Genomic DNA, 27,034 nt, shown 5'->3' with positions numbered 1-27,034 from the left:
CCCCTTGGAAGAGCTGTGGAGTTCAGAGTAGTTTAACAAGACGGTTTTAATGCCCCTTAGAAGAGACGTGGAGTTCAGAGTGGTTTAACAAGACAGTTTTAATGCCCCTTGGAAGAGATGTGGAGGTCACAGTAGCTTAACAAGATGGTTTTAATGCCCCTTGGAAGAGACGTGGAGTTCAGAGTGGTTTAACAAGACAGTTTTAATGCCCCTTGGAAGAGTGGTGGAGGTTACAGTGGAATAAAAAGTCAATATCAATGCCCCGTGGAAGAGACGTGGAGGTCACAGTAGCTTAACAAGACGGTTTTAATGCCCCTTGGAAGAGTGGTGGAGGTTACAGTGGAATAAAAAGACAATATCAACGCCCTGTGGAAGAGACGTGGAGGTCACAGTAGCTTAACAAGACGCTTTTAATGCCCCTTGGAAGAGTGGTGGAGGTCGCAGTGGAATAAAAAGGCAATATTAACGACCCTTGGAAGAGACGTGGAGGTCACAGTAGCTTAACAAGACGATTTTAATGCCCCTTACAAGAGCCATGCAGTACAGCATATTAAAAACATTATTCCCATTATTGGGGAGTGGGTCTCCCATAGTCTTTGCCTATGCCTTCCAAGCAAAAGCTGCCAAAAATTAGGACAGAGGAACTTGCAATGCTGGCAACATGGACCACGGTCACCCTGGTGGTATAGTGGTCGTGGAGGCTGAGGATAAGGAGAAGAAGATTAAACAGCCGAAACGAGGAAGCGTATACCCATGTGTGGGTGTGAAGCGGTGCATGTGAATACACCTCCCGAAATAACACAGTGGATTTGACTTTATGTTACTCTGCTGTCATTTGGTGGTGATGAGAAGTCTGGCCCAATCCAGCCCTTGTTCATTTTGATAAGGGTCAGCTTGTCAGCATTGTCAGTTGACAGGCGAGTGCGCTTATCAGTTATAATTCCCCCAGCGGCACTAAAAACACGCTCCGATAACACGCTAGCGGCAGGGCAGGCCAGGACCTCCAAGGCATACAGAGTGAGTTCATTCCAAGTGTCCAGCTTGGATACCCAATAATTAAAAGGCACAGAGGAATCACTTAGGACGCTGGTACTCCCTCACCATCTTTTGAAACTTTCCACTCCTTGTGAGAGTACCCTGCGCCTCAGGGCCTGTAAGCTGGGCAGGTTTTAGAAAACTGTCCTAGAACATTGACAGTGTTCCCCTGCCTCTGCTGGATTGGAGTTGCGTCTCTCTCGCCTGTATGCCTTAGTTGGGCAGCGAACTGTGACCTCTGCCGCTACCGTGTTCAGATGGGAATTTTTTTAATAGTTCTGCAGCAAGGGCCTTCTGGTACTACCCCATTTTTGTAGACCTCTCCAACTCAGGAATAAGAGAGTGAAAGTTCTCCTTGTAGAGGGGGTCTAAAAGTGTCATCAACCAGTAATGACTGTCACCCAACATTTTGACAATGCGAGGGTCACGGTTAAGGCAGCGTAACATAAAGTCAGCCATGGGTGCCAGACTGGTAACGGGCAAGACTTCCGTGTCCTCACCAAGATGACGACTGATAGTGTTGAGCGATCACTAAAATGCTCGGGTGCTCGAAGCTCGGGCCGAGCTTACCGTGATACTCGGGTGCTCGACCCGAGCAACGAGCCCAATGTTAGTCTATGAGAGACCCGAGCATTTTTGCGGCAGCACCCCCGGCAGTCTGTAGAAAGCCTAAAAAGTGCCCAAAACGATAGTGACAGTGCTCAAAAGACATGGGGGCAGCATGGGGATCGCCCCTGGAAGCATTTCTGACCCCCAGGTCACTGCTGTCAACAACGTGGTCAGAGGTATTAAGCCACTTTTGCGGGCTCACAATAAAACGTTCAAAAACGAAACTGAAACGGTTTTCCTGTGAAATATGTTAAGGAATTTCCTTTCCAGGGTAAAAACTTGTGTATAAGGTAAAATAAATAACCAAAAACAAAAATACTCCTCCACACCTTGGGCTATGTTCACAAGTAGCATTTTTCATGCGTTTTTGCACTTTTGTATTGCTTTCAACCGTGACAAATGCGTTCACCGGGAAATGTCATTTTAACATTTTACAACCTTATCTGGCCATGTGCTGTGTGACACATGCATGCAGTGCTGAAAAGACAAGGGATCAGCATGGGGAAGACCCCTGGAAGCATCTCTGACCCCCAGGTCACTGCCTAAAAGTGTGCCCATCAGAAGTGATCCTTGCCGCATCAGAAGATGCAGACTTGCAACTATCCCCGTGCAAGTCCTTGTCCCAGGGCAGTGTTCAATTGTACCTCCCCCATTCCTTGCAATGCAAGCGAAAATATGCAGCCAACCACCCACCCACCCGCAGTCTTCAATACTATACTGCTAGCTTGCACTTGAAATGGGTTCTTTTAGTTTTGAGGAGGCCGAAGCTGGCCACTACCTCATGGCCGCTTCGGCAGCGAGGTATCCTTACTCTGTCCCCAGCCGCCCGGCGGCCGGGTGTCCACGGTCGGTCCCCAGCCGCCAGGTGGCGGCCAGGTGTCCATACTCGGTCCCCAGCCGCCCTGATTTCTCCTGTCACCTTCCCCCACACTTTTCTTAGCCTGGCCTGCTTTAGGGCAGCATTGGACGAGCCCACCAGAGAACCAGACTCCTCCGGTGGGCCCTGGCTTCTCCATCAGGGGAGTTGAGAGTGCCAAGGTGAGGAGCATGATGATGATGATAGAAGTTAGCATCTGCTTTGTTTTCTTGGAATGCAAGCGCATGTATGTAGTAGCGGCTAGGCCTGAGGTGGTCCGCGTTTTGGCGCATATCCTACCTCCTCCGAGGATTGCTGGATGTTTTCCTGCTACTATCCCAGTTCTATGACTCCCGTTAAAACAAAGCTTCAGGTGATAAATGATGGATGAGGTGGTGGCAAAGGAGAAAGAGCAGGAGGAACAGGGACCATTCACATCAATATCAGGCCAGTCAACCAGATATGTCTTGTAGGATATGTTTCTGTAACAAAAGGAGCGGTTCGGCTACACAGTTATAGGGCATACAGTGAGTGCAATGCCTACCAAAAATTTCGAGCCACTCCAATGCCCCTTGGAAATTACATGGAGGTCAGAGGGCATTAACTAAACCTTTTTTTCGATTTATAGCAACTGGGTCTCCCGTGCACTGTTGGCCTAAGCAGTGAATGGAAGGCTTTCCAAAAATTATGAGGAACTGCAATGCCCCATACAAGAGCCATGTGTGGCACCCCAGGGGTCTGGTCACCACAGTAATAGAGATATTACGTCGGAGAGCAAGTGGGAGGTTTCCTGGTCAGGATCCCTTAAACATGCAACATCCTCCTGCCCCAGTCCTGGGAGGGGAGAATTCTGCCCTTATAAGCTGGATCTGGGGCGGGGTTGAGTGAGTCAGAGAACAGTCAGAGTCAGAGTGAGAGCGAGGGAAAGTAACAGCAAGGATCTCTGTAGGAGCTATGAGCTAAAGACCAGGGGCTGGAAGCTGAGCAGAGCTCGCCCTGGCAGAAGACAATAGGAACCGGACACAGGAGTCTGAAGCTGTGAGGACTTATATATCCAGCAGCAGAAACCAGCCGGCAGGGGATTTCAGGTCCTCTGGCCATAGAAGCCCGGAGGCTCAGTCACAAGCAAGGGACCAGCACCGCCGTCGTGGAGCGGAGGCTAACAGAAGGCCCCTAGTCACCAGCCATACGGGTGAGCACTACACGGTACACTCAGGGACGTGGGCTACTTCTACCCGCTTACAGCAAGGTAGCCAGGAAGAGTGCAAACAGACGGGGAGGCCTACAACTCCACCTGGCCAGGGGAACTCCTGCTTGCTCACAGACTGACCAGGCCTCTTATGCTAGCCAGTACTCCCGGGAGGGTCTACCTTATAATCATCAGTAAAGACCCTGAACTGCACTGCAAAGACTCTGAGTCGTTCCTGCTGCGCTCGTGCACCATCACCCCCATCATCCACACTCACTGCCCTGAGGCTATACTCCTCCCGAGGGGAGTTATCCCATTCTATGCTGCGCACACAACACCAGCCTCAGCGGTCTGTTTCGCAGCGGTGGTACTCCCTGACCGCAATCCACGGGTGGCGCAGTCGGACAATTAACTTCAAAACCTAAGAAAGACTGCCACTGGTTTGACCAGCCTGAGCCACGGGACCGGGTCACCGCCACGGAGACTACAGACCCCAGAGACCCGGCACCGGGTATCCCACACACGTGTACACACGGCCCAGGGGGCGCGTCACATTCAGTACAGCATATTACAAACATAAGTCCCATTATTGGGGAGTGGGTGTCTCATAGTATTTGCTTATGCCTTGCAAGCAAAAGCTGCCAAAAATTAGGACGGCGCAACTTGCAATGCCTCTTACAAGAGCCATGCAGTACAGCATATTACAAACATAAGTCCCATTATTGGGGAGTGGGTCTCCCATAGTATTTGCTTATGCTTTCCCAGCAAAAGCTGCCAAAAATTAGGACGGAGCAACTTGCAATGCCCCTTGCAAGAGCCATGCAGTACAGCATATTACAAACATAAGTCCCATTATTGGGGAGTGGGTGTCCCATGGTATTTGCTTATGCTTTCCCAGCAAAAGCTGCCAAAAATTAGGACGGAGCAACTTGCAATGCCCCTTACAAGAGCCATGCAGTACAGCATATTACAAACATAAGTCCCATTATTGGGGAGTGGGTGTCCCATAGTATTTGCTTATGCCTTGCAAGCAAAAGCTGCCAAAAATTAGGATGGAGCAACTTGCAATGCCCCTTACAAGAGCCATGCAGTACAGCATATTACAAACATAAGTCCCATTATTGGGGAGTGGGTCTCCCATAGTATTTGCTTATGCTTTCCCAGCAAAAGCTGCCAAAAATTAGGACGGAGCAACTTGCAATGCCCCTTACAAGAGCCATGCAGTACAGCATATTACAAACATAAGTCCCATTATTGGGGAGTGGGTCTCCCATAGTATTTGCTTATGCTTTCCCAGCAAAAGCTGCCAAAAATTAGGACGGAGCAACTTGCAATGCCCCTTACAAGAGCCATGCAGTACAGCATATTACAAACATAAGTCCCATTATTGGGGAGTGGGTCTCCCATAGTATTTGCTTATGCTTTCCCAGCAAAAGCTGCCAAAAATTAGGACGGAGGAACTTGCAATGCTGGCACCCTGGTGGTATAGTGGTGGTGGAGGCTGAGGATAAGGAGAAGAAGAATAAACAGCCGAAACGAGGAAGCGTATACCCATGTGTGGGTGTGAAGCGGTGCATGTGAATACACCTCCCGAAATAACACAGTGGATTTGACTTTATGTTACTCTGCTGTCATTTGGTGGTGATGAGAAGTCTGGCCCAATCCAGCCCTTGTTCATTTTGATAAGGGTCAGCTTGTCAGCATTGTCAGTTGACAGGCGAGTGCGCTTATCAGTTATAATTCCCCCAGCGGCACTAAAAACACGCTCCGATAACACGCTAGCGGCAGGGCAGGCCAGGACCTCCAAGGCGTACAGAGCGAGTTCATTCCAAGTGTCCAACTTGGATACCCAATAATTAAAAGGCACAGAGGAATCACGGAGGACGCTGGTACAATCGGCAAGGTACTCCCTCACCATCTTTTGAAACTTTCCACTCCTTGTGAGAGTACCCCGCGCCTCAGGGCCTGTAAGCTGGGCGGGTGTCAGAAAACTGTCCCAGAACGTTGACAGTGTTCCCCTGCCTCTGCTGGATTGGAGTTGCATCTCTCTCGCCTGTACGCCTTGGTTGGGCAACGAACTGTGACCTCTGCCGCAAGCGTGTTCAGATGGGAATTTTTTTAAGAGTTCTGCAGCAAGGGCCTTCTGGTATTGCCCCATTTTTGTAGACCTCTCCACCTCAGGAATAAGAGAGTGAAAGTTCTCCTTGTAGCGGGGGTCTACAAGTGTCACCAACCAGTAATGACTGTCACCCAACATTTTGACAACGCGAGGGTCACGGTTAAGGCAGCGTAACATAAAGTCAGCCATGCGTGCCAGACTGGTAACGGGCAAGATTTCCGTGTCCTCACCAAGATGACAACTGACCATGCTCTCCTCCTCCTCCTCCTCTTCCTCCTCCCCCCTGTCCTCAGGCCACCCACGCTGAACCGACGGTATGACACTTGTACAGGTACTACCGTCTACAACGCATGATAGCAGCTCCTGTTCTTCCTCCTCCTCCTCCTCCTCTCCCTCATTGTCCCCCAATGCACGTTGGGATGAGATGAGGCTGGGCTGTGTGTAATCAGCCGCTACGGCTTCTTGATCCATCTCATCATACTCTGGCTGCAATGCCTCCTCTTTAATTCTCTACAGAGAGCGTTGCAAAAGACAGACAAGTGGGATGCTGACACTAATGATGGCGTCATCGCCACTCACCATCTTGGTGGCCTCCTCAAAGTTTGTCAGGATGGTACATATGTCAGACATCCAGGTCCACTCCTGAGGTCTTATGTGTGGAGTCTGACCTGAATATCGACGGCCTTGTTGCAGCTGGTACTCCACAACTGCTCTCTTCTGCTCACAAATCCTTTGCAACATGTGGAGGGTAGAGTTCCAACGTGTGGGGACATCGGTGTGCCGGAAGCTGCAAACGCTGCTGCAACACAGCAAGGGCGGCGGAAGCTGTAGCCGACTTGCGAAAATGAGCTGACAGGCGGCGTACTTTCACGAGCAGATCTGGCGACTCGGGGTACGATTTAAGAAACCGCTGAACCACGAGGTTAAGCACATGAGCCAGGCATGGTACGTGTGTGATCTCACCTCGCCTCAGAGCCGCCACCAGGTTACGGCCATTGTCACACACGACCATGCCGGGATGTAGGTTCAGCGGTCTCAGCCACAGATCTGCCTGCTCTTTCACAGCTGTCCACAACTCACAAGCAGTGTGAGGTTTCTCACCTAAGCTTATGAGTTTCAGCACAGCCTGTTGCCGCTTGGCGGAGGCAGTACTGCAATGCTTCCAGCTTGTAACTGATGTGGTGATATCTGAGATGGAGGCTGAACATGAGGAGGAGGAGGATGCGTAGGAGCTGTACACTGTGGGGGCAACTCTGACTGACATAGGGCCCGCAATCCTCGGTGTGGGGAGGATGTGTTCCGTCCCAAGGTCCGACTGGATCCCGGCTTCCACTATGTTTACCCAGTGTGCCGTCAGAGAGATGTACCGTTCCTGGCCACAAGCACTTGTCCACGTGTCCGTTGTCAGGTGGACTCTCCCAGTAACTGCATTGTTGAGGGCACGGCAGATGCTTTGGGACACGTGCTTGTGTAGTGCGGGGATGGCACACCGGGCAAAATAGTGTCGGCTGGGGACCGAGTACCGAGGGACGGCCACCGCCATAAGATTGCGGAAGGATTCCGTCTCCAACAGCCTAAAAGGCAGCATTTCCAATGCAAGCAGTCGTGAAATGTGCGAATTTAGGACTGTGGCCTGTGGGGCGTTAGCTGCGAATTTCCGCTTTCGTTCAAAGGTCTGGGATATGGACAATTGAATGCTGCGGTGGGACGTGGACGTGGACGTTGATGCTGTTTCTTGAGAAACTGCCATAACAAGTGAAGACTGAGAGGAGGGGGCATCTTTACATGCAGTATGGACAGGGGATTGCCTTGCACACACAACAGGGGGTTCTATTGCATGCACAACAGTGGAAGAAGCAGTGGTGACACCCGCTGACACTTGTCGTGGACCCTGGGTTTCGCCCCACAAAGTCGGGTGCTTTGCTGCCATGTGCCTGATCATGCTGGTGGTGGTCAGGCTGGTAGTTTTGTCACCCCTGCTGATGCTGGCATGGCAGGTGGAACATATGGCCTTTTTGGGGTTATCAGCAGAGTCTTTAAAAAAATTCCAGACTCTGGAAGACCTACCGCTTGTACTGGCAATGTCCCTCGTGTTGGTGTTACGGGGAACGGTTGCCTGCCTTCTGTCTGCGGCCACCACACTGCTTCTTCCTGCCTGTTGGGGTACTCTGCCTCCCTCCCCCTGTGTGCTGCTGGCCTCACTCTGCATGTCCTTCTTCCACGTTGGGTCAGTTACTAGATCATCCACCACCTCCTCCTCTTCCACTTGCGCACCACGATCCTCCTCCTCACTTCCTGGCAATTGTGTCTCGTCATCGTCCACCTCTTGTGACAGATTGCCAACGTCGACTTCCTGTGGCCATGGCTGTTCAAATATTTGGGCATTGCAACATGGGATCTCCTCTTTCACCACTTCAAGCGTATCAGGCGAGGGGCCCAAATATGGAAATGGACCAGTGAACAGCTCTTCAGAGTGTCCAAGTGTGGGATCACTTGCTGTCTGACGACACTCGGCATGGTGGGAGGAAGGAGCATCAGGGTGAGGAGGAGTATGCGGTCGAGACTCATGGCTACTAAGAGTTGACCGTGTGGAAGACAGACCGGAGGTGGTGGTGCCCAGGTAACTGGAAGTATTGTCTGCTATCCAATTAATAACCTGTTCACACTGATCAGTTCTCAATACTGGTGTTGTTCTGTGCTTCCCTAGTAATTCGGTCAAGAAGTGGGAGCGAGAAGATGTGGCTGTTGGTTGTGGCACATTTTCACCTTGGCCACGGCCCCGTCCTCTGCACGAACCATCACCAGAACGTCCACTTCCACGTCCCTTGCCACGCGCCTTGCCCATTGTAAATGAAGTAAAATAGCTTACACTTGCACTATCAATGGAAAAAGGGTAATAAAGAGTAGATTAGAACCGTGGAAGAGGAAAACCACAGTTATTGTTTACTGGGGTACACCACACTTTTTTAAGTAGAGATATTTGCGGCTGAACAGTGAGCGACACACTCAAACTGCTTTTTTTTTAGATACCAAAGGCCCAAAACTGGATAGTACAGCTATTTGACCCGTGGAACTGCGAAACCACACTGGGATGTCGGGCCTACACAAGACTATTTTCAACAGATATATTTTTGTGTCACAACAGTCAGGAGACACTACTGTTTTTCTTTACGGAAAAATCTACCAAAAGCTGAATAATAGAGATTTTTTACCGTGGGATGGCAAAACCACAGTTATTGTTTACTGGGGTATACCACACTTTTTTAAATAGAGATATTTGCGGCTGAACAGTGAGCGACACACTCAAACTGCTTTTTTTTTAGATACCAAAGGCCCAAAACTGGATAGTACAGCGATTTGACCCGTGGAACTGCGAAACCACACTGGGATGTCGGGCCTACACAAGACTATTTTCAACAGATATATTTTTGTGTCACAACAGTCAGGAGACACTACTGTTTTTCTTTACTGAAAAAACTACCAAAACCTGAATAATAGAGATTTTTTACCGTGGGATGGCAAAACCACAGTTATTGTTTACTGGGGTATACCACACTTTTTTAACTAGAGATATTTGCGGCTGAACAGTGAGCGACACACTCAAACTGTTTTTTTTTTTTTAGATACAAATGGCCCAAAATGGATAATACAGAGGTTTGAACCGTGGAAGTGCAAAACAACACTTCTGTTTCTTTAGCCTACACCAGACTATTTTCAACAGTTATATTTGTGTCTGAAAAATCAGAGACACGCTTTTTTTTTGGGGGGGGGGAAGGGGGGACACACCAAAAGGTTAATAAGACGGGTATTTGTACAGTGTGAAGGAGGAAAAAAAAGGGAGGATTTAGATGGAAAAAAAAAGGATTTTTCCTGGCCCCCGACACCTGGTGCTAACTCCAGCAATTTGAGCAACAGGAGCACACAGGACTGTAATGCAGCGTTTGCTGGTATAACCACTGTGTCTCCTATACAGCCTGCCTGCCTGGTATCTGGGATGGATATTAGTCCTGAAAAGGACTGTTTGTTTGTTCTGGCAGCCTTTACAGACCCTACACTAACTATTTCGCAGTTTATATCTCTCCCTAAATCAGCAGCGCTGTCCCTACACTGTCTAATTCGGAGCGACTGTGTCCAAGATGGCGGCCCCCGGTTTTAAATACTCGAGGTGACGCTGTGCGGCCAGCCAATCACTGTAATGCCCACAACCAACATGGCTGCAGCATTACAGTGACTGGCTGGCAATCCCTGCATGTTCATTGGCTCTGTAAAGAGCGCCAAACATGCAGGGCGGAGACCAGAGCTCCCGCCCGAGTAACCCGGAAATGCTCGCTGCTCGCCGAACATCCCGAGTAGCGTGATGCTCGGGCGAGTACCGAGTAGTGTCGAGCATGTTCGCTCAACACTACTCATTAGCACAAAGTTCTGACACTGGACCCTGAAGAGGAGAGGTCCGCACATAGAGAGGTAAGTATTCGCACAGACTGTATGGTCTAGGGGCTATTAATGAGTTTGATCTTGGGTCTAATCTGGGACCGGTTTTATTTAAGGGGTCTGGTCTTAATTTTGTAGTTGGTGGGTCTAGTCTTATGTCTTTATTCATTCATTTTTTTGACAAAAGGGTGAAGTAAGTATCTGCACGTTTAGACAAATATACACTAATGCCCTTACACAGTATAATTATAGCAGCTGCTAGTGGTTCAATACGAGCCCTGTGTGTGGGGCCTACACAGTGGCAGGAAACGAAGATATTACTGTGCTTGCAATAGGTGGTACAAAGACAAGAAGTGAATGCCTATAGAACATGCAAATTGCCTCTTCAGAGAAAAAGAGGACTTGAACTCTATGCACCACCTACTGGAAGCAGCAATCCTACAAGTCACAATCAATCCTTTAACGAGTCGTGCAATATGACTTAGGATAAAAGCCAAATCAGAATCTCAATTTGCAGACACGGTGTTTCGGGCTGTTGGCTCTTTTTCTCTGAAGAGGCAATTTGCATATTAAATTTCCAAGAGGAGCATTCATGGCGAATAAGCCTCTTACCTTGACATTTGAGAGCTGGTATGTCACGTTACCTCTTAGACCTCTGCCTATAGAATATTTGTGTATTTTCACCAGCGGACTCCACATATATCCATTTGGACTTTAACTAGGACTCGGTTCTACTCCACAGAAGCCCATGCCACTCTTTGGGTAAGATTACTTCAGACACTCATATCTTTTTGTATCTCTATACGATATTCTTCCAATTTTTGGGCACTATTCCAGAATTGTATTAGACGACCATCATTACGCTGGATTTGGAGTCCTGTATGTCTCAGTTTTATAGGCATTTGCGTCTTGGCTTTTACCACCTGTAGAAAGCGCAGTGGTATCTTCTTTATCTGCACATATGGCCTAACACACATGCTTTTAATATGATTGATTTTGGGTCCGCATAACTAACATTAAGTGATCTGGTACCTGTATTTGAGGTTCTGGTCCAAAGTCTGTATTTGTTTAAAGGTTCATTGTTCATTTTAGGACATGAAGAGGGTTGTAGTCACGGATTCAAATTTGTGTAGGTTGGGATGTGTCCCATACAAATGAGATGTGGAAAAAATCTTCATGTTATGTGCCCTGCTTTACTTTACATCTTTTCAGAATCTGTATGATTTGTCTTCTGTAAAGATCCCTGATGAAGCCGTAGTTTGCATGATACGTTTGGGATCTACTTGTTGATTATACCCCATCCCTGCCTATCAGTAACTGGTCATGATTAGTGTTGAGCATTCCGATACTGAAATATCGGGTATCGGCCGATATTCGCGGTATCGGAATTCCGATACTTAATTCCGATACTTTTACAATATCGAATACCGGAATCGGAAGTTCCCATAATGCCTGCGCTCTGCAGTGTCTCTGAAGGATGACAAGCTGGATGGCAGCGCTCAGCTGAGATCCATCCTGTCATCAGAATGCCATCCCAGCGTGGGAGAATTCTCCTGATCGTTTAAAAGCCGGCGGGCGGTAAAAAGCCGCCGGCTTTTAAACAATCACACAGCCCCATACTGCTTCCCCGCAGCCTACCACCCCGATCCTCCGCTCCCCTCGCCACCTCCCATCCCGATCGTAAGTTAGGACCGGGCGGGGAGCGCAGCACCAAGGAGCGGGGAGCGAAGGACCCGGGCGGGGAAGCTGGCAGTGAAAAGACTTCACTGCCGGCTTTCCCGTTCTGTGCTGCGCTTTCCCGCCGGTTATTTCAAATGAACAGCTGAGGTATCAGGTGATGCTGATCAGCTGTTCATTTGAAGTCGCCGCGGTGCCCTCAGAGGGTTCACGTGAGTTCATGCTTGACTGCATTGCATGAACTCACATGAACTTTCCCACGGCCGCACAGGTCAGCCTCACCTCCCAGACCATCAGCCCGTCATGATTGGTGTGTGTGGGTGTCTGTGCGCGGTGTCTGCGAGTGTGTGCGGTGTCTGTGCGATGTCTGCGGGTGTGTGCGTGCAGGCAGACATAGGCCGATGTGACACTACTACTCCCATCGGCCTATGTCTGTCCCCCGTCCTCTCGTGCCAGCAGGATCAGCTCGATGGGAGCAGTAGTTCCCATCAGCCTGATCCTGCTATTTAAATTGCCCTACTGTGTCCCCAATAAATTTTAAATACATGTCATTGGTGGCCAGTGGTTACCTAAAATAAATTAGTTTATACATTACCTGTCCCCGCCGATCGCCACCTAAAATAAAGTAAAAAATAAAAAACTACACCTATACTCACCTAGACACCTAATTCCCCGAAGCCATCGATCTCCTGTAATAAAATATAAAATAATAAACCACAACCTTATCCTTACCCCTCCGTAGTAGTCCACGAGTGTCCCACGAAGATCTCCAGTTTAGAGCAGCCACATAGAATGTGACCACTCTGAACCGCTGCCGCCGCTAGAATGACGGGGCCGTAAAGCAGCCCCGTCATTGCATAAGCGGGTTCGCCGGAGTTCAGGCAGCGCTGCTCCGGTTAGCTCCTTTACGGCCCTGCTGTATCGTGAGAAATTCCCACGGTACAGCAGTGCCGTAAAGGAGGTCTCCAGAGCTGCGCTGCCTGAATGCACTCCGGTGACCTCAGTCAGTGGCTCCCGCTGCCGGGAGCGGACATGTTCCCGGCAGTGTGAGCTTACAGCAGCCATGCACAGCTGTCACCATCTCCAGATGTGACAGCTGTGCATGGGAGATCAGCGCAGGAACGTGGACAGGTAACTATTTTTTTTTTAGTAAACTAAGAATTAAATAAAATTGTGTGTTTTATTTCAAATAAATTATTTTTTTCTGGGTGTAGTGTGTTTTTTCTTTTTAACACTTTGTAGGTTAGTAATGGGGGTGTCTTATAGACGCCCATCATTACTAACCAGGGCTTCATGGCAGCTGGCGCTGACATGAACCCCACCACTATTACCCCCTGCCACCGCACCAGGGCAGCGTGGAAGAGCGAGGCTAAGTGCCTATGGATGCGCCATTTCTGGGGCGGCTGACGGCTGGTGTTTCTAGCCTGGGAGGGGGCCAATATTCATGGCACCCTTCCTGGGCTATTAATATCAGCCCCCAGCTGTCCGCCTAGCCTTTGCTAACTATTAAATAGGGGGTACCCCACGTCATTTTTTGGGGGGGTCCCCCATTTTAATAGCTATTAAAGGCTAGGTATTCAGCTGGGGGCTGATATTAGTAGCCTGGGAAGCTCAGTGGGTATTACCCCCTTCCCAGGCTTCAAACATCTGCCCCAGCCGTCTGCTTAACCTCCGCTAGAGACTAAAATTAAGGGGAACCCCACGCCAATTTTTTTTAAATAAATCCTTTATTTTAACACTAAATGACAAGTACAGTAAGCAACACTGTCACTGTACTTCATATATATGTGACTGACATGTTTCTATCTATCTAATCTATGTGTGAAGCTCTATTCTTTCTTTTCTAAATTGTCGGGTACCGCTGCTGAATTGCCGGCCGGCTTTTTTAAAGAGACAGTGCATGAAAACACAATTATTTTTTTAAATAAATCCTTTACACTAAATGACAAGTACAGTAAGCAACACTGTCACTGTACTTCATATATATGTGACTGACATGTTTCTATCTATCTAATCTATGTGTGAAGCTCTATCCTTTCTGTTCTAAATTGTCGGGTACCGGTGTATGCCGCTGATGAATTGCCGGCTTTTCATGTAATACATTCTACATTATTCTTAGTTGTTTTACTTCATGTAGAATTAACCTACAAGGAAAGAAAGGGTTTATTTTCATTCCGATATTTCTGTCCCATTGACTTGCATTGGTTTCCGGTATCGGAATCGGCGATATCCGATACTTTTTGGGTATCGGTCCGATCCAATCCGATACGATATTTCCTGATATCGGAAGGTATCGCTCAACACTAGTCATGATACTTATAATCTAAGGGTCTGGTACCTGCATATATAAGATATCTAGCACTTTTTTTCAGAGTATTTACACTTTTTATTCTGTGTCATTTTCACTATTGCTATTAGTGTCTTATGTAATTTTAGACAGTATATTATATATGTATATATCTTATCTTCTTTCTTGATAATAACTAGAGTATTTAGGTTATAGCAGGGGTACTTAACCTTGAGCGAATTATGGCTAGGGGTGTACAACAGAATTCAGTTTGGCACCCTATTGGGTATTGTCGGTACCTTGTCTGTCTTCTTAAAGTAAATTTCAATAAATCATTTTTTGTATCAATTGCTAGTTCTGGTGTTTTTACTGCACCTTACATGTAAGGTAGCTTGAGGTTGCATATTTATTTTGAGCTGCACCTATCAATTTTGTGACCTTATCTTCTCAAACATTGTCAAGTATGCATTAATATATTTAATTAAAAAAGTGTTTTAGAATCCAATCCTATGATACAGTTACAAATAATATATTTCTAAAGTGACAATTACCTCTTGATTAACATGTGCTTTATACTCATCACGTGTACAGTGTAGTACATGGATAGTGAACAAGTAACACGTGTGCCCGATGTGGAAATTTAATGACATGCACTGGTAGTGTCATGAAACGCTGATGTGACATGTGACATAGTGAGGCCACGGCCACCCAGCCACAAAGCATTAGCTTTTCATCTTTGCATTGTATTTGTAAAGACCTAGTCCTAAAGTCAGACCTCCTGAGCCTACCTCCTCTGTCTCTACTTGGAGTCCCAGCAGCTGACTGCATACCTCTGCCTGCCTTTGTAATCATTTTTATTATTACTTTTACATATATGTCTATGCCCTTTATTGGCCTGTACCTATAGGATCCCCACTAAGACATCATAAGATCCACTTTTCCTCCCTTTCTTAGATTATACACTAAGAAAGGGAAGTGTATAGTGGGTTTGTTGTTGTCTCATTCATTAGGGTATGTTCACTGCGAGTGTGCTAGGTGGGGTTCATTTTAGACTCTCACTTATTTATCGCTCACAGTAATTGAACAGATTGCGAATGGTTAATATAAAAAATCTACCATGTATGACTGACTATACAACACAATATCAGCTATATAGATGTAGGACTACATGAATACACTAATCAAAAAGCATTATTAAAGAGGATGCTCACTACTTTTTTTTAATGACGGCCTATCCATATATATATCAATATACCTGATCGGTGGGGGTGCAATCTGATCTGATCAGATATCACCGGTGCCAGCTGGAAGATCTTTGTTCTTCCGGAACACAGCTATAGTGGCCGTGGGTGGATCTGCACTTTAGACATGACAGAACTGCTGTATTCTGGCAGCATCTGAGAACTACTGGCTGCCACTGGTAACCGCTGATCCCCAGCAATACCGGGTGTCACACTCCCACCGATCAGATATCCTGAGGATAGGCCATCAGTAAAAAGGTAGGTAGTGGCCAATCCCTTTATCAGCAATGGATTTCCATATGGAATGTCACATAATTAAAACTCTGTATATAGTATAGAGGTAGAGGCCAGTCCAGAAAAAGAAAAAGAGAGAGAGCATAGGCTACTTGGACAAGGAAATTAATGACATATATGAAAATAACTACAGAGGGACAACAAACTGTAAAATCAGGCCATCACCTTAGATAAGTATGTAAGGTCATGTGTGTAGATGCAATTTTTCAAAACAAAATCCCATTAAGGAATTCTATATACGACAAAACCTGAAATCCCATGTAGCCATCCTCACCTTGAGTGGCTGTCTTGACTTTCAAGGTGCCATCCCAACCATGGGTTGTGTTTGGTACTGCCGCTTAGCTCCATTCACTTAGATGTGGCTGATTTGCAACACCAAACACAACCCATAATCAGGGTTTATTCCTGAAAAAAACATCTGTGTTTCTAATCCTGGATGACTGGAGGACCCCTTTGTTTACTTTTACTGTTCTGAAGACCTATTTCATACAATGTTATAGAACTGTGTATAGTATAAATACATAGTAAGTACATATTGTTATTTTTGTCTTTACATATCATTATTATTTTATAATGCCAAAGAAGAGCATTTGCTTTTACATTTGCTATTATTTTCTCTGTGGGCGCCGGTTTTTATTACATTTCCTGCTATGTAGTTCAAGTAAGGAATTTACCACCTAGTGTTAGACCTGTGGTTTTGCATAGGACTGCAGAGTTGGGTGTACATAACTAAGAAGTTGCCCTCTACTAGTGTTGTCTCTTGTCACCACATTCTGGTAATGGAGCGCTTGATGATTTCTCTCAGGGACCCCATAGTTTCTGCACAACCGTATATACTGTACGGTTTGCTATGCACATCTTCTGTAAGGGAACCCTACTGTGTTATCAGTCTTGGAGTTCTCATGATCCATTACCAATGCAGTGTGCTATAATCCCTCAGAGTTGAAAGACAAATTGATGTCTGCTACATCTGTATTCTGTTATCTGTCAGCTAATTCTGTATTTATTGCTTGAGATAAGCCTGTGTGAAACAATGGAAGACTGCAGATATTTCTAGCACATTTGTCTGGTTTAATTCACAGATAATTGGGCTGAAAATCCCAGTTATAAGTATTTGTACCATAATCTCCTCATCTGTGATAACTTTTTACCACTCCCCAAATCTCTCCATGTGTTCTTCATTGATCCGTTATTTCAGAAGAGCTCTTCTAAAAAGAATTGATGAACCACTAGTGGGGAAAAAAGCTGTATAAATTATTTTTATATGATGCACAAATTTTCAGTATCTGGAATTTTTTATCAGGATATCTACTGTCACTCAGACTCGAAATAACTTCTCACATTAATCTTCCTGCGGATGAGCTATCAAGGGAGACAATTGCATGTAACTATATTCGGCTGTAAATACATATATATATATATATATATATATATATATATATATATATATACATATATATATATACATATACAGTACAGACCAAAAGTTTGGACACACCTTCTCATTTAAAGATTTTCTGTATTTTCATGACTATGAAAATTGTACATTCACACTGAAGGCATCAAAACTATGAATTAACACATGTGGAATTATATACTTAACAAAAAAGTGTGAACCAACCGAAAATATGTCTTATATTCTAGGTTCTTCAAAGTAGCCACCTTTTGCTTTGATGACTGCTTTGCACACTCTTGGCATTCTCTTGATGAGCTTCAAGAGGTAGTCACCGGAAATGGTTTTCACTTCACAGGTGTGCCCTGTCAGGTTTAATAAGTGGGATTTCTTGCCTTATAAATGGGGTTGGGACCATCAGTTGTGTTGTGCAGAAGTCTGGTGGATACACAGCTGATAGTCCTACTGAATAGACTGTTAGAATTTGTATTATGGAAAGAAAAAAGCAGCTAAGTAAAGAAAAACGAGTGGCCATCATTACTTTAAGAAATGAAAGTCAGTCAGTCCGAAAAATTGGGAAAACTTTGAAAGCGTCCCCAAGTGCAGTTGCAAAAACCATCAAGTGCTACAAAGAAACTGGCTCACATGAGGACCACCCCAGGAAAGGAAGACCAAGAGTCACCTCTGCTTCTGAGGATAAGTTTATCCGAGTCACCAGCCTGAGAAATCGCAGGTTAAAAGCAGCTTAGATTAGAGACCAGGTCAATGCGACACAGAGTTGTAGCAGCAGACACATCTCTACAACAACTGTTAAGAGGAGACTTTGTGCAGCAGGCCTTCATGGTAAAATAGCTGCTAGGAAACCACTGCTAAGGACAGTCATCAAGCAAAAGAGACTTGTTTGGGCTAAACAATACAAGGAATGGACATTAGACCAGTGGAAATCTGTGCTTTGGTCTGATGAGTCCAAATTTGAGATCTTTGGTTCCAACCACCGTGTCTTTGTGCGACGCAGAAAAGGTGAACGGATGGACTCTAAATGCCTGGTTCCCACCGTGAAGCATGGAGGAGGAGGTGTGATGGTGTGGGGGGGCTTTGCTGGTGACACTGTTGGGGATTTATTCAAAATTGAAGGCATACTGAACCAGCATGGCTACCACAGCATCTTGCAGCGGCATGCTATTCCATCCGGTTTGTGTTTAGTTGGACCATCATTTATTTTTCAATAGGACAATGACCCCAAACACACCTCCAGGCTGTGTAAGGGCTATTTGACCAAGAAGGAGAGTGATGGGGTGCTAACCCAGATGACCTGGCCTCCACAGTCACCAGACCTGAACCCAATCGAGATGGTTTGGGGTGAGCTGGACCGCAGAGTGAAGGCAAAAGGGCCAACAAGTGCTAAGCATCTCTGGGAACTCCTTCAAGATTGTTGGAAGACCATTTCCGGTGACTACCTCTTGAATAGTGTTGAGCCACCCCCGTAGTGTTCGGGTTCGGTTCGGTTCGTCGAACACCGGGATGTTCGAGGAACTGTTCGTCGAACTGTTCGTCGAACACCTTAGAACACCGTCGAACACCGTTAAAACCAATGGCAGGCAAACAAAAACACATAGGAACACATAGAAAACACCTTCAAAGGTGTCCAAAAGCTGACAAACTGCTCAGAAGACGCTTTCTTTAAAAAAGCCGGCCGGCAATTCATCAGCGGCATTCACCGGTACCCGACAATTTAGAATAGAAAGAATAGAGCATCACACATAGATTAGATAGATAGAAACATGTCAGTCACATAAGCTTGGGCCTCCCTGCGCTGCAGATTCCAGCCCCCAGCTGCCTAGTTGTACCTGGCTGGACACAAAAATAGGGCGAAGCCCCACGTATTTTTTTTTAAAATTATTTCATGAAATTCATGGAATAATTAAGAAAAAAAGGGCTTCCCTATATTGTTGTGTCCAACCAGGTACAAATAGGCAGCTGGTGGTTGGGGGCAGCCCGTCCCTGCCTGCTGTACCTGGCTGGACACAAATATAGTGCGAAGCCCCACGTCAATTTTTTTTTAATTATTTCATGAAATAATTTTTTTAAAAAAGGGCTTCCCTATATTGTTGTGTCTGGCCAGGTACAAATAGGCAGCTGGTGGTTGGGGGCAGCCCGTTCCTGCCTGCTGTACCTGACTGGACACAAATATAGGGCGAAGCCCCACGTCAATTTTTTTTAAATTATTTCAGGAAATTCATTTTTTTAATAAATCCTTTGCAGTAAATCACAAGTACAGTAAGCAACACTGTCACAGTACTTCATATATATGTGACTGACATGTTTCTATCTATCTAATCTATGTGTGAAGCTCTATTCTGTCTGTTATAAATTGTCGGGTACCGCTGCTGAATTGCCGGCCGGCTTTTTTAAAGAGACGGTGCACGAAAACACTATTATATTTTTTAATAAATCCTTTACACTAAATGACAAGTACAGTAAGCAACACTGTCACTGTACTTCGTATATATGTGGCTGACATGTTTCTATCTATCTAATCTATGTGTGATTCTCTATTCCTTCTATTCTAAATTGTCGGGTACAGATGCTGAATTGCCGGCCGGCTTTTTTAAAGAGACGGTGCATGAAAACACTATTATTTTTTTTGATAAATCCTTTACACTAAATGACAAGTACAGTAAGCAACACTGTCACTGTGCTTCTTATATGTGTGACTGACATGGTTCTATCTATCTAATCTATGTGTGATTCTCTATTCTTTCTGTTCTAAATTGTCGGGTACCGGTGTATGCCGCTGCTGAATTGCCGGCTTTTCATGTTTCACTGTGAGCACTGTTCCCATCGATTTGGGCAATCACTGTAATGCCACAACCACCATGGCTGTGGCATTACAGTGAGTGGCAGACAATCCCTGCATGATTGGTGCTCTAAATAGCGCCAGACATGCAGGACACGCTTTTGGTGCACGAACAGTTATCGAACATAACCTCGAACAGCCGAATTTTTTGCAAATCGTTCGGATTCGTCGAACAACTCGAACACCGCCCAAAACAGCTCGAATTTGAGATTGGCGAACAGTTCTAGTCGAACACCGCTCATCTCTACTCTTGAAGCTCATCAAGAGAATGCCAAGAGTGTGCAAAGCAGTCATCAAAGCAAACGGTGGCTACTTTGAAGAACCTAGAATATAAGACATATTTTCAGTTGTTTTACACTTTTTTGTTAAGTATATAATTCCACATGTGTTAATTCATAGTTTTGATGCCTTCAGTTTAAATGTACAATTTTCATAGTCATGAAAATACAGAAAAATCTTTAAATGAGAAGGTGTGTCCAAACTTTTGGTCTGTAGTGTATATATATATAATAGAAAATAAGACAAATAAACATATAGGGAAAAAAAAAATGTCATCTCCTTAAAGGAAATCTATCACCACGTTTTTGCTACCTAATCTGAAAACAGCACAATGTAGGGACAGAACTGGGCTGCTTACTGTACTTTTGATAAAAAATCACTTTTATCAGCAAGAAATTTTCACTAGAGGACTAGTAAACCTGCTGCCATGTAGTCTTCCATATTTATGAGCTCTGTATAACCATGCCACCAGCAACGATTGGCAGCTTTCTGCCTATGGACAGTGTACACAGAAAGCTGCCAATCAGTGGTGTGGCGGGGTTATACAGAGTTTACCATTCAGAGAACTGGTAGATCTGCAGCAGAGAAAACTGATTTTTATCAAAACTACAACAATCAGCCCAGTAGGTAACTGGAATGAGGGGCTCTGCTGCTATGCAGCAAAAACCTGGTATCAGATTCTTTTAGAATGGGTAAATTAATTTGCAAAATCCTTGTAAAATTCTTGGTTACCTGTGATCCCTACAGTGTAGTGGACTGCTGGTCCCCTTGACAAAGAGTGCAGCTCTTACAAGCTTTTTGCTGTATTGCTTGTAATCACTGCTCTCATGAAAAGGTTCAGAGCTCCAGTGTTCCTTTAATACTGTAAAGGCAAAACTGTCTCATTTTCAGCATTTTTTTTCACACAGGGCCCTGTAGGTTTGGATTTATTTTCCCCTTAATAATAAAGACCTTCATTTAAAAACTGCATTTTGTGTTTACTTGTGTTATCTTTATCTAATATTAACATTTGTTTTGTGATCTGAAACATTTAAGTGTGACAAACATGCAACAGAATAAGAAATCAGGAAGGGGGCAAACAATTTTTCACACCACGGTATGTATCAGGCACTGATATATGTATCAGGCACTGGCTGTATAAACTTAGCCAGATATGTTTGACACTGAAACACTGTGGCGTTTCAGAGAAAAAAATATTTTTAAAGCCGCTGAGGACCGAGCCGTGCTGTAGACTATTCGGACAGGTGGGTCTCCAGTGGCTTCTCACTGGCTGCTAATCTATATTGACAGGTCTCTGCCTATAAGCGCATGTAGGCAGAGTCCTATCAATCCAAGGCATCAGGGACCAGGGCCCTACCTGTCCAACTAGTCTCCAGCGCTACTTGTTCCCTGGCAGCTTGTAAACTATGTTTTTCCCCCGAAACGTTGCAGCATTTCAGAGTCAAACATACCTGGCTGAGTTTATACAGCCATTGCCTGACGCATTCTGCTCCTGGATCGGGAAGCATGTATCGGCTATCAAGTTCTCTAATAAATGATATATGTCTGAACCTGCCACTAGAGGGAGCTCATTACATAGGGATTTATATTGTCTCATCTAGTGGAAACCGTTTTTTCATTCAGCTTAATGTTTTCTTCTGAACTTTTAAGAGGAGAGTTTGAAGATAGTAGGCACCCTCTACCTGTTTGATTTTTTACATTTGGTCATGAAAAGGCTCACATACACTCTCCTGCAGCATTATATGAGTATTAACAGATTAAATGGGATATCATACAATTTCTGAATCTAAAGTGATCCCTTATTGAAATGTTCCTTTCAAAAGTGTTTCGTAGCTGAGAATTAATTAGAATAAGTGAAAATTAAAGAAACAAGGGACATCGCTGTATAAACTACCCCTTATAATAGGCTTCTCATTCTCCGCCTTATAACTATTTCCCATTATAGCCATAACACAATGAAATATTTTTTTTAGTAGGATTCAGACTGACGTTTTATTTCAATCCATGTGACAGTTTATACAATCCCATCTGGATAGTAAAATTGTTAAGTGAAATGTTAATGGCTGTCTTTAAAACAGAATTATTCGACATCTATTTTTCTTATGTAAATTATGAGCCTTGTCTTGGCCATAAATACTGTACTAAAACATTACAGTTTAACCTGCTAACAAATGTGGACTGTTATAAATGAAGCACTCCAGCGTGAGCCTTGATTAACCATCTCGGTTATATGTCACAGCAAATACTTTACATAAAATTCATTTTTTAGTGTGTTTTTGTTTTTCCTCTTCACAGACGGAGTTGTTTGTTCATTCATTTAAAGACCAGCTTGTCAGCAATGCTCTCTTGGCGCTGTACACGGCACGGCCAGGATGTGCAAACATGAAGCTTACGGACCCGAGAAATAGCCCGACTGAGAATGATCTGCAGGGTCAGGACAACGCAGTCCCAATAAGCAGACAAGACTCGATTCCTCACCATTCAGAGTATGATGAGGAAGAATGGGTAAGTAATTCTGCTCCATCTCATCACATTGTTCATGGATTACATTCAGCCACCATTTAATGTGTGGCTCTTCGAGGAGACCCTGTATAATTTCATTAAATTCTTAACTATAAGAATAAACTAAATTCAGTTTGCATTCATTGTTGGTTTTAGATTGTTAATCTAACTCCATTTTAATATTAAATACAGGTGCATCTCACAAAATTAGAATATCATCAAAAAGTTAATTTATTTCAGTTCTTCAATTCAAAAAGTGAAACTCATATTATATCGAGTCATTACAAACAGAATGTTCTCAGGAGAGATAACCCACGGCCACATGAACGCACAGCTGAGCCAAACATTCATATGAGGCACCTCTATATTGCCAGCAGTGATTGTACAGTATCAGATCGTGTAGGGATGCGCCCCATTGACAAGAGAAATAGTAACACCCAGTTGCAACTGTTCAATAAGATCTGCATCCATCCTACAGCCAACACTAATTTTAGGTAAAATTTTGGAGACTCCCTTTGACTGCTTGTATACATATATGTATTTTGTTTTGTTACACTACTTTCTTACATAATTAAATCAATACAAGGGTTCCAGAATGGTAATCTATTCCATATCAGAAATCACTTTGAAATATACAGTACAGACCAAAAGTTTGGACACACCTTCTCATTTAAAGATTTTTCTGTATTTTCTTGACTATGAAAATTGTACATTCACAATGAAGGCATCAAAACTATGAATTAACACATGTGCAATTATATACTTAACAAAAAAGTGTGAAACAACTGAAAATATGTCTTATATTCTAGGTTCTTCAAAGTAGCCACCTTTTGCTTTGATGACTGCTTTGCACACTCTAGATCAGACATCACTATCTCTACACATATATTTCCAGTAAGTTCAGAAGAACCTGGGATGAAATATCTTAACTGTGACTGGCCTGAGATGGGGAGGTAGCTGGAGAAGAGGGAGAGAGCTGCCATCCTGCCCAGTATGTAAGCCAGAGGGCATTTTATTGGAGATCTTCAAAGACGCTCTCTACTCACAGTCTTATAGTAGCTCCCGGATACCTGTCCATATGTGGGCAATTACATCTATCTAATTACAGCTACTACACACATACTTTTAATGGTAGCCATTGACCGTCACCCACAGGCTATTATGGCATCCACTAAATGTATATGTTTTTTACAGGATACTGCCTGTGATGAATGGCACCATAGAGATCCCGCAGAATCCCACCGCTGCCACCACATGTGATGAATGGCACCAGAGAGATCCCGCAGAATCCCACTGTTGCCACTACATGTGAAGGATCCACACCTCGCCATCTGCCTGACATCACAATTACGTCAGACGGAACATGTGATACGAATCTGCCCTTTGCACCAACGTGACGTTCCACACCCCCTTGGGGATGCGTAAGGTCAGATTGGTACAGTTCTACACAGACAGCCCCTGTTCACATGGGTACAGGAAAGTCTCGGGAGTGAGAAGAGGTGGCCCACTCAGTCACTGACGTGGCACCACACTCGCTCACACCCCTGACAGGCTGAGAGGCCCCTCTCACTGACCCCAGTGAAACAGAACCTTGTCAGCCTGGTAGAGCTGCCACCAGTTTCTATTAGATATAACGGGAATTATATCGGGCCAGAAACCAGCCCCGGTAGCGTGTTAGTTCGACCTAACACTGGACGTGAGGTGTTACGCTCGCGCCCGGACTGACTAGCGTGAGCGTGATTAGTGATCCCACTGTACCATGAACCGAGGAGTGCCTGGAGGGGAGTAACTAAGTATCAACCCGATCCAACCAAGGTCGCACGGCGGCTCAGTCGACTCCGTGAACCAAGGAGGAACTGAGCAGAGGGACCAGGTGCTACTCCAGGTCAGACCCTGGTCACAGCTGTTGACCCACACCGGGGAATGCAGGAACCGGCAGGTTAGACTGGCATACATGCAGGTGGGTATTGGCAGGCACGGCTGGTATGCAGACAGGTGGATACTGGTAAGTACGGCCGGTATGCAGACAGGCGGGTACTGGCAAGTACGGCTGGTATGCAGACAGGTGGGCACTGGCAAGCACGGCTGGTATGCAGACAGGTGGGCACTGGCAAGCACGGCTGGTATGCAGACAGGGAGGTACTAGCAGGTTGGAGCGCAGGCTGGATAGGGTCCAGAACAGACTGGGAGACAGGTACAGAGCCGCAGATGCAGTAGACAAGCAGAGTAAAGTGAAACCGCCGGAGCGGAGGACAAGGCAGAGTCGAGATGAACTGCTGGTGTGGTGAGCAAGCAGAGCGGAGCTAAAACCGCCGGAGCGGTGGGCAAGGCCAAGCAGAGCGAAACCGCAGGTGCGGTGGACGAGGCAGAGCAGAGCAGAGAGGATCCGCCGGAGCGGTGGGCAAGGCCAAGCAGAGCGAAACCGCAGGTGCGGTGGACGAGGCAGAGCAGAGCGAAACCGCAGGTGCGGTGGACAAGGAAGAGCAGAGCGAAACCGTAGGTGCGGTGGACAAGGCAGAGCAGAGCGAAACCGCAGGTGCGGTGGACAAGGCAGAGCAGAGAGAAGCCGCCAGAGCGGTGGGTAAGGGAGAGCAGAAGGAAGCCGCCGGAGCGGTGGGCAAGTCAGAGCAGAGAGAAACCGCTGGCGCGGTGAGCAAGCAGAGCCGAACAGGGCTGAAAGTGCAGGCAGAGAGGACAGGGATCTGTTCACATGGAACAGACTGGAAGATACAGTAAGATGGCTAGAACACAGGAGGAAGATACGGAGGAAGGGAAAAGGGACAAGCAGAACCAGATACACACAAGGTACTTACTATGAAGTAGCGAGTGGACACAAAACTCACAAACAGAAGTACAGAGACAACGAGTTGGAGTTAGGTGCAGGTTCAGATACTGCAGGAAAAGGGAAGGTACGGACATAAAGACAAACAGGTAACAGGCTAGGATACAGTTCAGACAGGAATTGCTACTGCAATGAGATACAAGAACGAGCCTGAGTATACAGCCCCCAGAGTGGCGGAAACAGACTAGAAGTCAGAAATAACAGGCCTGGGTATGCAGCCAAAGACAAGACCTGGCAACTCAGAGGCAAGGAGCACACTGAAAGTTATTGTTGCTCAGGCACCTCCTTCTGGGTGGAGGGGGTTTAAATATCCAGTGACTCACAGCAATAGGCTGCAGACGCATTAGGGGTGCGCCCACAGCAGCTATAAGACTCAGGAAGTAACTGGGCCGCCGCCCTAAGCAGTCAGTCAAGAGACATGCACACAGCATGAACTGGAGCAAGGTTTGCAGGCTGGACTGACAGGTAAGTTTGCGGTCTTGCATAGTGGGAGGTGGTGCACTGTGCAAGCACACCGCCAGGGATGTTACATGAGGATTCGTGGATCAAGATAAAAGAGCCGCCCAAGGTTAAATTATATATTTAATCACCTTAAGGGCACACTAGACAATACACTATATACATAAGGGTTATACATACATAATGGTCAGAGATGCAAACACAATAGTAGTGGTACAAAAGAGATAAGCAGATATTAAGAGTTAATTACCAGTCAGATGCAAGGCCTGGCTTGCGGGGGAGGGGCTGCCACATGGAAGGCTTGTGAGTCCCTCTCTTTTGGGTGACTTCCCTCACACGATGTGTCGTCGCGACTTCTCAGAGAAAAAGCACTGAGCTAGAGCTGCAAGAGCTTTTAACCTCTCTTTGTCGCTCCCCCTCCTGCTCCCTGGGCTGGACCTAAATCTCCACCCCTGGCCTCCCTCAGCTGTAAACTCCAAAAACTAAAATGGGTTATATTTCCTTAATGGACGATCCTAGTGAGCCGGTTCTGGTGTCATCAGATCCAGCCGGGTCCCTGCTACGTATGGAGACCAAATACAGTGGCCCTAGGGGTTTTCGGAAGGATGTGCCATCTATCTCCCCATCCCCTGGAAGCCAGGGTGACATTCCTCATGTTCGTGGGATTTCAAAAATCTATTTGGTGTATCGCTGGGATGTATAGTATTTCCATAACTCGGTATTGAATTATAGTTGTCTGACACAAAGGGAATGCCGCATGGCTGGGATCTCCAGGGGGTCTTCCTGTAGCAGCTCCTTGGCTAGGAGCTGCTCTGAGATATTTGTCACTCACTGTCTCTCTTCCCCCTCCCTTCTTAGCTGCAGAAGTGTCTGGTTACAGCTGTACACTGTAGACTTTTATAATCCCCTGCCAAACAGGACACAGAGATTGACATGGGATTTTCTCTCCAATATTCTTCACACT

The 27,034-nt window shown here is 45.8% G+C and overlaps 1 protein-coding gene across 16 annotated transcripts in view; it reads left to right on the top strand.

Moving 5' to 3' along the window:
• INPP4B (inositol polyphosphate-4-phosphatase type II B) overlaps window positions 1-27,034 on the top strand; it is a 911,138-nt gene that overhangs the window by 782,468 nt on the left and 101,636 nt on the right. For all 16 annotated transcript variants that reach the window (XM_073642182.1, XM_073642173.1, XM_073642215.1 and 13 more), the window contains one exon: window positions 22,563-22,772. In XM_073642182.1, the coding sequence (XP_073498283.1) occupies window positions 22,563-22,772 (210 nt within the window). The remainder of the gene's footprint in view (window positions 1-22,562; window positions 22,773-27,034) is intronic.

This window comes from Phyllobates terribilis, unplaced genomic scaffold (assembly GCF_046119375.1).
Source record: "Phyllobates terribilis strain yellow unplaced genomic scaffold, ASM4611937v1 Scaffold_1__5_contigs__length_1240528914, whole genome shotgun sequence".
NCBI classification, from domain to species: Eukaryota; Metazoa; Chordata; class Amphibia; order Anura; family Dendrobatidae; genus Phyllobates; species Phyllobates terribilis.
This window is presented reverse-complemented; position numbering and strand designations above follow the sequence as displayed.